Genomic DNA, 11,378 nt, shown 5'->3' on the forward strand with positions numbered 1-11,378 from the left:
TAGATAGAAAAAAATTAACTTCGCATCCATATGTAAGTTTTCGTTTGCTAAATTTATTAGTACGCTTATTTACTTCTATGCCAAATAAAATAACGCACTGTTGAAATGTGGCAATCCTTCAGATTTTTGCACCTGTTTGCCACTCGGGGTATTGGTGGTTATGGCTGATAAATACAACGAAGCGAAAATGTCATATACTTGACCCGCTACACAAAAAAGCTCCAAGCGATGAGAGAAAGCAGATTAATAAATTCACTGTAAGTTGCCTCTGTCTTCTTTACTTTAATAGATAGGTCTATTTCGTTAGTTGTGTTGGGTGTATGTTGTCCATTCAGTTGGGTGTATCTTGTGCATTCAATCGGGTGTATTACTGATTTGTTTTGGTATTTAAGGGATATGTATTTTCAAGATTGAGAGCATATGCCGGCGGGGAACCTCTTCAGAAAGACAAGAAGGAGAAGGAAATTAAAGCATCATATGTTAAAATATCAGGCCAAAAAATAAGGTATAAATTTGTGACTCTGAACATTAAACTTTCATAAATGAGATTTGTAATTTATTTTCTTCGTTTTCAGCTATGACTGCCCTATCTACGTTATGAAGTGGCTTGAATTAATTGAGCCGAAAAACATTAAAAAGGGGAACTATGAATGGGATAATTGGCCACAGGTAACTGTCTTTAGAACTATATAACTCTGTATTACTTTACTGAATTAATATTGCTGTTTAAACAGAATATACTTTTTAATTATAGGAGGAGGTGGACCACTACAGAGTGGAGTATGCTTCACGGATACTATTCAGTGAGATGAATAAGGAGAGAGATCGGGCAATTAGAGAGAGTAATGCTATAAGGTTGTCAAAGCCATCCTCTGTATTATTGAGTCCGTTTTGTCAGATAAATTCTGCTGATATAGAAACTGCGTAATCCAAGTGCTGGGTAGTTTGTAAATTGAACAAATGCTGTAAATATTTGCCATTTATCAACAACTTCTATTCCATGTATATTTTTTCCATAGTTAAACTATCTGTGCTGTTAAACTGTCTGTGCTGTATTCAAAAGCTGTATCACAGGTGGTAAAATATGAAGTAAAAAATCAAGGCATATATAAATGCAAATTATAATCTGTTACACCCAACGCAGGTCTAATAATACACCCAAGATTGCATAAAATATATACCCAAACTATCTGTGCTGTATTCAAAATGTATGAATTACAAGTACTAAAATATGAAGAAAAACATCAAATCAAATATACACCCATAACCTGCAAATTTTTACAGCTTTTGTTCTATAAGTATCTATATATGTATCTATATGTAAATTGTCAATGAACAAAAATACACCCAAAAGAACAGTGCTTTTACACCCATATTCTCTAAAACTATACACCCAAAGAGTTATCCCCTGCTGCTGGTACCCTGAACTGATAATTCATAACGTGTCCTTGATATTGGCTGGAATTTGAATGCACTGCTGATGCAGCATCAAACAGGTTTATCTGAATATAACACTCATATATTAGCTAAACTATTAACGAGAAAAATAAACTCAATCGCCACAAATTTAAAGAACATTACTTTTACCTCGCTTAAAACTTTCGTCTTCTTCTTCTTTGTGGCATTTACAATCTGTTTGTCCAGCTTTGAACCTAGCCTATTTTTTGGACGTCCTCTTGTTCGAATCCTTGGCGGGCTTTGAAGCTCGTTAACGGATTCCAAGTTGGCGTCTTCGTGGGATAAAGAAGATGTCCCCTTCCTTTTGGCTTTTAATGATTCCATCTCGGCCATGACGTTATCGTACGCACGGTGCAGAATTGCAGTCAGCTCCTCCGATTCGGATGCAAATTCGCAAATATTTTGCGAACGAAAAACCAATTGGTCGAATCTCTTGCTTCTTGGCTCCATTAGTGGCTCGTCGTGGCTGCTCTTGATGTGTGTGTGTCACCTCTTTACCTTCTTGCTCCATCGTTCCAGTATATATATAGGTGACACTTGGCTTACTTGTTCGAAGCTTAACACGCTTAGTGTGTGACGGCACAGTATCCCTCTCGACTCGAATAATAAGCATTGGCATTTTACCTCGGCTGCAACTGAGTCGTAAGTAACCACGAACTTGTTGAATATTGAGCTGGAAACTTGTTCTCCGACATCGTATACTGAATAGCCTAGAGCAGAATTCTTTAATTTGGTGATGCAATTCGCCTTTCCTCTGAATTGCGCTTGGACTTCCCTAAACTTTGCATGAGTGTACGCCTCTTGAAACTGAGCTTCAATGGAGGATTTGGTTGCAAACGGTATGACCGTATGAAAATCTGCAGCATCTGATTCTCTCTCTGCTTGCTCCCTGCTTCTGAGGCAATTATCGTATTGTTTGACGAACTGAATAAGCGAGCTGTTTCGGGTGATATACTTGTTAAAAAATGAATGCATGCTCTCGCTCCTTTATGTACTTCTCATCCTTGCCCAGAAGTGGTGATCCAGATAGATAGGAACCCATATGTGACGGTCTTCGTACAGATCTGCATAATACACCCAAACACAGACTGTAAATACACCCGAGAGAACATGCAATATACACCTCTGCTGCAGATTTTAAAAAGACATTACCTGAAAGCCACTTGTTGTCCGCAAGACCAAAATTCAGCAGAAAATCATTCCAATTCCTATCGAATGAGTCTTTGCTATGAGAGTTCCAAACAACTTGGCTCATTTCTTGTTCAATATCGGCATGTCCTTTGTACCCGTTTAATTTTCTTGGAATCTTCTTCATGATGTGCCAAATACACCAACGGTGAATTGTCGTTGGCATACAGGCCTCTAAAGCCCTTTTCATTGATGCGCACTGATCGGTGAGAAACCCTTTCGGAGCGTTTCCTCCCATGCAACGAAGCCAGCATTGAAATAACCATTTGAATGATTCAATTTCTTCGTTCTTCATCAAAGAGCATCCGAGAAGTGTTGACTGACCGTGGTGATTCACCCCGACAAAAGAACCACAGACCAAATTATACCTGAAACAAATTACCATAGTCCAGAATGCAAAATCATTAGGTACACCCTAACAAATGCTTCGTATACACCCAATGGAACAGCCAATATACACCTCTGCTGCGGATTCGTAAAAATACATTAATTTAGCATCATAAACAGGGGCAGTTTGTTACCTGTTTGTATTGTAGGTGGTGTCGAATGAAATGACATCTCCGAAATACTCAAAGGTAGCTCTGCTTCTTGCATCGGCCCAAAAAGCCAGCTTAATCGATTGATCCTCTTCGAGTTGGAGCTCAAAAAAGAAATTCTGATTCTTCTCTTTCATTCTTAACAAATATTTCCCGAATTCCTTTGCATCTTCTTGTTAGGAAACATTCCGCACTTCCCTGGTAATATAATTCCTCACATCCTTTTCGATAAAATTTAACTCTCGGTGACCCCCGGCAGCCGCAACAAATGATTGGTATGTTTTGCTTGGTCTGATACCGGCCTCCTCGTTATTCTCTATTGTACGACGAATGGACATGCTTAGTTTCCTGTGCTGTTTGAGCATCTCTGCTTTGCTTGGATAGCAGGGGTGTGAATGATCGAGCACAACCTTTGAAATGATCCAAGCACCGACATCCTTCAATGTGTGTATATAAATTCTTGCAGGACAGTTTAAACCGGCTGTCGGATTGGTCTTCTCGGTTGGAGATATTTTAGATTTCCATTTTTCCTCTCTGCTACATGTAATCAGTTGATTCTTAATCTCGTTTCCCTTCCTATTTGTGCACCGAACTCTTGTAGAGAAACTTGCAGCCTTGGCGTAGTTCCTGTAAAATTTTCCAGCATCTTCAAGGGTGGTAAAGGTCATTCCAACCTTCGGAACAAGCTCGTCATCAACAACCGAGAGAGGCTGCACAATACACCGTGTCAGAAACTGTGAATACACCCATAGATATGATTCAAATACACCCAATCATGCCTAATGTGATACACCCGAACCGCAACAACTCAACTACACAATGACCTTTAAAGCCATAAACTGTAAATACACATGCTGCAGAATACACCATGTCAAAAACTAAAAACACACCCAATCATGTCTGATATAATACACCTGAACAACAACAACTCAATTAAAATAACAAAACCAATAGTGTAGATACACCCACACTTCTAGCAAAAATACACCCAAAAAAAGACCTGATCTACACCCGAGCGTCTGCTATAAATTCCAGGTAATTAATCACAACTAATACATTGAATCGACAGATTCATGTTAACGTGTTAGTTTCACAGTCAATGTTCAGCAATTTTTCAACTACACAATGCTATACAAATTACTGAAAGAAAATTCATTATGTAAATCAAACCTCAAGAACTTCGTTAGATTCAAATTCATAATCCACTTCGCCTGGATTCAGCTGACAATCTGAGGTTGAATGATCCATTATCTTCAAAACGAGTTCAAACTTTGATTTCAAAAAACAACAAATCAAAATAGAAAACGAAGCTCGAGTTGCAGAGAGAGAAAAAAGTAACGTAAACGAAGAACATACCAGTAAGAAAAGGAGAGGAAAAGAACGATGAAGAAGAACGAGGGAAGACGCGCGAGAAGAAGAACAACCAAATCTCAAAATAACGAAAACGAAGAAGGAAACAAATATTTTAAATTTGGTAGTTAGATATACGCGGGATCTTATATAGCGCGTGTAATCAACGTATGTGGAGCAGCGCGTATTTTAGTTTTATTGTTTAATGAACTTGTAAAGCATACAATGGCTTGTATGCAGAACTTTTCCGTATGTGAAATTAATTTATTTGTATTATAAAATTCCAAAATTACAAAAATATTTTAAAATACACACGCAGCATATCTAATAAATTATGTGAAATTAGTTCATTTATTTAATAATTTATTTAAGAAATAAATTTGTATTATAAAATTCCAAAATTACAAAAATATTTTAACCCGCATATCTAATAAATTATGTGAAATTAGTACCACACAGCATATCTAATAAATTATGTGAAATTAGTTTATTTTTTATAATTTATTTAAAAAATAAATTTGTATTATAAAATTCCAAAATTACAAAAATATTTTAAAATAATTTGTTTATATTATTTATTATTTCATAGCTTGATTTTACGACATCTTCAGTTGCGTTTTAAATAATTTGATGTCAATATTTTTCTTACTAAAATAATCATCAAGAAAGGTGTTTTTTTTTTCCTTTTATTTTTCACTCTGTTCTGAAGATTTCGTGGCAACCATTCTTTCCTGGTATCTCCCATTATTTTTTGAGCTAATAATGTTTCATTTTTCATGCTTTTGTCGTCCTACTTAACAGTCCACACTACAAGATTTTATTTTTGGCATCCACTTTCCAATTTTACCCCCACGGTAACCATTATGAGTTACCGCACCATTCTGATTTTCCGTGTTAATTAAACAAATTTACCTTCAAAATTTATTTGTCATGTGTCACACCTGATAGGTCAAATCTATAGCCGTCCTTAGACATCATTCCTTATGCCACTATAGAACTGGCGAACTAATCAACAAGTGAACTTCCGATGAAAACAAATAATAATGTTTAGAGATAATAAAAAAACAATCTATACCGGTTAAAATTATTTTATTTAATATTTATTAATTATTATTAAAATAAATTTATAATTATAATAAATATATAATTATAGATGTGATAAGTACGAAATTATAAATATTATATTATATAAAATAAATTTTAAATATTGATATTACTAAAAGACAACTACTCCTATGAAAATATCAAAAATATTTTCTTATGATAATTCTTGTTTAAAAAATATAACTTATTTATTTAGCAATACTTTAAATAAAAATAATATTTTTATTTTAAATAAAAATCAAGTCTTACAATATATTATCCAATAATCAAAATAAAATATCTTCATCTAATGATAATCATAAAATCTTCTTTGGAGTAGCACATTACCAAAAAACTCCAAAACAAAACACAGTCACTATGTTGTAGATCTACTGAAAAAAGTACAGTACTGAAACTTTGAACAATATTCATCACCATCCATAAACAACTAAAAACTGGAAGCCAAAAAGAATTAGAAGAAGCAGCATATTACTAAAGTAAGATCACTTTACAGATGTTCCTCAATAATAGCTTGGTCATTATTTAGAGTCTATCTCTTTGAAACGGTGACATTAGATTAGATTCATTTATAGTAATCACAATAGGAAATAAAGCTTGGTACCCTTAAAGGATGGCGCGTTGACCTGAAAAGTAACCGTCCACAGGCAACTGAACATTCTGATGCATACCAAGCGGAAAATTGAAGAACGGCAAACCAGAAGAAGGATCCAGAAAAGCGCCGTTTCCCACGCCGCAACCGCCTGCGGAGCCCTGAGAAACCGCCGGCGGAGGCGGCGACTGAATTTGGAGCTCCTGTTCGTCGTCCTGGTCCAACGGCAGCCGCTCGTACGCCACGTTGGTGAAGGATGAGGCGATGACCATCACCGGCCCCGCCGCAATCAGCTTTCCGACTACTTTTCCTCCGATGACCTGTCCCTTCCCGCCGGCGAGGTATATACTGAGGCTCGTCGCGCCGGGAGGAGCAGGCGGCGGCAGGAACGAGCCAGAGAGAGACAGTATCTCGAACCTTCCATGGAGCGTGACAACAGAGCCGGGCGCTGCGGGGTCACCGATGGTGACGGTTCCATTGCCGCTCAAGATGCAGATACCGCGCTGGCGGAGCCGCGCGTAGGTGGCAACGCTGTCGAAGACGTCGGAGCCACTCGCGACTTCGAGGATGTGAGCGTTATGCGTGTTGGAGCTCTCTCTTGTGATTACCACTGGCGGTTTTGGCTTGTTCTTCGAGCCTCGCGGACGGCCCCTGGAACGGCGGACTCCGCAGGCGGAGACGAGCTCAAAGCCACTGCTTCCGCGTCCCGTTCCATCGCCTTGGCTGCTATCATCATCTTCACTTGAGAATTGTGGTACAGCTGCACGATTTTCTGTTTGTTCATGTTGTTGTTGTTGGGAGCGGTGATAATGGTGTTGTTGAAGGTGTAATTCTGGTCTGTGAAGGTTTTGAACGAAGAGTGATGCTGTTTGTAAATCCAAACCAGCCATCGACGTGTATGAAAGCAAAATAAACAGAAAATTGTCTAAGGTGGAAGAAGGAAAAAAAAAATATGGATAATATTGTTTAAAAGAAGTGGAAAAAGAAAGCAAGGATAATTATTTTTATTTTACTTATTATATTAGATATTATATTGGTCATACATACTGTTGATTAGTCACCAAAAAAAATACTGTTGATTAAAATATATTATTTGGTTTATTTTTGGAACTTCTTTTGGTTTATTTTAAGGGAGTGTGTGTGTGGATGCGGGAAATATATAAGCGCAGGGGGGAAGGTAGAGAAAGGATCGGAGAAGGGTTTGGTGAAGGTATGAAGTTGGAATTGACCTGTATGGAGTGTGGTTTCAGAAAGAGAGAGAGAGACGTCAATTTGGAAGGCTGGGACTTTGAGAAAGAAAAGTCAAGGAAGACTATGTATGAGAAGGAAAAGTAAAGGAACACTAGGAGTGGAGAGAGAAGGATATGAATGAATGAATTGACTAGGAGGATCGAAGAAAATAATAAATAAGAGAAAGTAGAGGTCGGCTCATTTTTTTACCTATTGACAAAGCTTTGGTGTAATTCTTTGTCATGGTATTTCCCATTTTCCCAAAATTATTTTGGAGGCGGGGATCAATTTGCAGGGGAGAATTATTGTTGTAATTTTTATTTTTTAATTTATTAGCAGCAATATGCGGGACAGCGGGAGCGTATTGCTTTTCTAAATATGTAAAAAAATGTTATTTACTTTTAAAATTTAGTTTTTAGTTAATTTTTTAAAATATTTATTATTATTTAATTAATTTGAATATCCATCTTTATGTATTAGTTGATTAAAAAATTAGAGAAGTTATTTATTTTTTATTTTCTCTCTTACCTAAAAATTAAAACAATATTTAAAAGATATTTAGTTGCATTAATTTAAAAAATAACATGTGAAAGACATATTGTATAAAGTTTCCATCATCCGTTGATCAAGTAATTATATGGGGGTATTTTTTACCACCACAAAATAATTCAAGTTACTATACTAATTGTGATTGGGGATATCGAGAACAAAGAATGACGGAGTTTGAGCAACCAAACTAAATGGGATACTTTTCAGGGTCACAAAATGATTCACATTATTATGAATCTGACAACTACCCAAATTATAGTTAGGAAGGTCAAAATAAAAAAGAATTCAAAGATCCATATCCTATTTATCAAGAGTCACCATCTCTGAATAGATTCATAAAAAATTGTCCAACCTCACCTCCTAATTTTTTATATCAACACCCTCCACCATTTGACTATGCCTCACCACAAAATTATTTTCAAAACCTACAAAATTCATTCTATTATACACAAACCTCTTTTCAAAATTCACAAAATTCATTTTACCATCCACAAAACTTATTCCACACCCCTCAGAATAATTTCACCACAGCACCAACATACCCACAAAACCATCCCCAACATTCATCTTTTGAGCTAAGAATAGAATGACTTACTCAAAGAATCAATAGTCTCACTCAATGGTTCATAGCCTATGATCCCATATCCTGAGAGGCTACTAGAGGTGACAAAGAAATATGCGATCTCACTCCCAAAAGAATCAATGCAAAATCATGCAAAAGAAGAGGAAAAGGGAGTCCACACTCCAATAAAACAGAAAGTTGCATGAAGAATGATTGGATTGAACCATCAATTCAAGAAGTTCTTGATGAAGTGTATACTCAAACTATTACACAACACCCAAGTCTTGAAATCAAAGAAGTGAAGGCAATCAAGAAAAGCACTGAAAGAGTGATTGTGACCAAGAAACCAAAAACAATATCCATAAAAAAGAGAAGGACAAAAAGCAATCCAACCCCCACTCTAACAAGTAAAGTGAATCAAGCTAATAACAGACAAAAGCTTGTCAGGAGGAGATCAAATTAGGGGACATCAATTTTCCCCTCTTCTCCCTTGAAGTAATTTCTCTTAACCAATTGGAAGAAGAGAAAGAACTTCGAGAACCACATGCCAAGCTAATGACATTAAAAGAGCGCTTGTTGGGAGGCAACCCAACCGTTGGTAACAATTTTCTTGCTTTACTTAGTTTACTTTCAAATAATTTGGCATGTGATTGCATAAAATAAGTTGATATTAACATGATTTAATTTTCATCGGATACTTGCATTATTTTAAAATGAAAGTGTCACACCAAGTTTGGTATTGCCACTTACCTTTCATGCAATGTATGTAACACATACACACACACAAAAAATAAGAGTGGAGAGTAAAAAGGTATAGAATAGCAAGCTCTGGGTTCAACCTACAAAGCCAAAGCTAGCCAAAGAATATTTACATACATATATACAATCCCAAGCTTCTTAAAATACTCAAAATAAACCCTAGTTTTCCATCAAGCCTCTATGAGGTACAAAAGTAAAGCACATATATTAAGGAGATATATATATATATATATATATATATATATATATATATATATATATATATATATATATATATATATATATATATATATATATATATGGCAAAACACAAAAGCCAATAACCCAACTTCGCTGAAACTAAAACTCAAGACGACTAGCGTGGTGCCTAGCGACCTGCATCTGAAAAAGATAACATATGTATGGAATAAGAACCGGAGGTTCTCAGCATGGTAATGGTGCCCACATAAATAATATATGAGGTTCCGGAAAAGTCAGAGGCGATCCTAGAACTCTGACACTCAAATTTAAAGCTTAAAGAATAAGCTAAACCAGATTTTGGGTACATAATCTAAGATCTTTAAGTTTATAACTCAGATCCTAACTTAACCCTACAAATCCTGCTTCCTCCAACCCTTCGAACACCGGAGGAACAGCCCTCGTTCACTCCTCTGCCAGACAAGGGGCCTCTCAGTTGCACAGACAAACAATACAAATAAAGAAAACACAAATAGGATGCAGTTACATCAGATAAAACATATAGCAGGTAGACATAGTAATTCAAGTAGGCAAACCCAAGTAATGAAAACTCAAATAAAACAAACAAATACATATGATGAATGCTTGTCCTATGCCTGATGATATCATCTGTCGGTTATATAGCCAACCCGACATGTCTTGGTAGTTAATCTTGGACAAAAACACCCATTGCAGAGCAAGTGGGCCTAAGCCACAACCCCCTTGCTACTACCTGCTTAACCCAGAGAAAGTGGAATAAACCACTACTACTGCTACTACCTAGTCGGGTGTTTAAAAGCTCAACCTGGAGCAAGTGGAATAATCCACTACTGTTGCTACTACCCAGGCATCACAATCATTGACTTGGAGCAAGCAGGACGGACCACAATCCTTGCTACTGCCTAGGTATCTTAATCACTAATCCAGAGTAAGCGGGACGAACCATAATGCTTGGTACTGCCCAAATATTTTAATAAAAAAATCATTCAATCTCAAGTCAATTATCAATCATAATTTAGCACTTCACAAGCTTTCTTCACTTCGAAGTTAACATTTCCTCAACGTTCTCCCCTTTCATCAAGATTAAAACTAAGTATTAGGACCTTAGAGAGTAAAAATAGATGTTTAGAGGTTAGAAAATAGGTTGAAAATCACAAAAAGGCACTTTTCCCAAAAACAGGGGCCTTGCGTACGCAAGCTCTGTCCGCGTACGTGAGTCCCATAGACAGAAGCGAATTCCCACGTATACAGCTATGTGTCCGTGTACGCGGGCCCTGTGATTTCTCAAAATTTGTTACAACCTGCAGAAACACTTTCACACATAAAACTTCTGACGCGCATAACTTTTTTCTCAGAAAATATTTTCTGTCCGTACTTCGAACGGCATAAACTTCATGGACCCAATTTTTGTTTGAAATAAGTTTGACAGAAATTGAGGTTTGGAAGCTAAGTTATGGCCCACCAAAATTTGGTTAAAAATCAAGTGTTTCTCAAAAAATCACAAACCTCTATATTCACCAACTTTCATTTCAAAACTAATTTACACTATTCAAAACTAGACTCAATGTATAAAAATCAAGATTTCAACCATTCCATCTCCTTTTCTTCACATCATTTTCTCAATTATATTGACTTCCACCCCAAACACCCAAAATTATACAACATAATTCATCATATTCATTATCATCATCAAACATCAATATCCAAAATTCACAATATCATTATTCATTAAATCATTCTCAACATAATTACATATTTCAATCAAGGTCACTAATATCAACATACTTACACATTTCAACCTATCCTATGGTCGTCTAGCCTACGTTTTCATGAAACA

General features: G+C 36.3%; 2 protein-coding genes across 2 annotated transcripts; both read right to left on the minus strand.

The window, feature by feature from the left end:
• Nucleotides 1-1,201: 1,201 nt before the first annotated feature.
• Nucleotides 1,202-4,143, minus strand: LOC140176506 (protein FAR1-RELATED SEQUENCE 5-like). The gene is made up of 4 exons (XM_072208041.1): nucleotides 3,168-4,143; nucleotides 2,611-3,014; nucleotides 1,588-2,522; nucleotides 1,202-1,502 (listed from the first exon to the last, which is right to left on the minus strand). Exons 1-3 carry the CDS (start codon nucleotides 3,317-3,319, stop codon nucleotides 2,446-2,448), a joined length of 633 nt encoding a protein of 210 aa, XP_072064142.1. The 5' UTR covers nucleotides 3,320-4,143; the 3' UTR covers nucleotides 1,202-1,502; nucleotides 1,588-2,445.
• Nucleotides 4,144-6,087: 1,944 nt separating this feature from the next.
• On the minus strand, nucleotides 6,088-7,882 carry LOC112720568 (AT-hook motif nuclear-localized protein 23-like). The gene has a single exon (XM_025771548.3). It carries the CDS (start codon nucleotides 7,113-7,115, stop codon nucleotides 6,240-6,242), a length of 876 nt encoding a protein of 291 aa, XP_025627333.1. The 5' UTR covers nucleotides 7,116-7,882; the 3' UTR covers nucleotides 6,088-6,239.
• Nucleotides 7,883-11,378: the final 3,496 nt, after the last annotated feature.

The sequence above is a fragment of the Arachis hypogaea genome, chromosome 11 (assembly GCF_003086295.3).
Source record: "Arachis hypogaea cultivar Tifrunner chromosome 11, arahy.Tifrunner.gnm2.J5K5, whole genome shotgun sequence".
In the NCBI taxonomy this organism is placed as follows: Eukaryota; Viridiplantae; Streptophyta; class Magnoliopsida; order Fabales; family Fabaceae; genus Arachis; species Arachis hypogaea.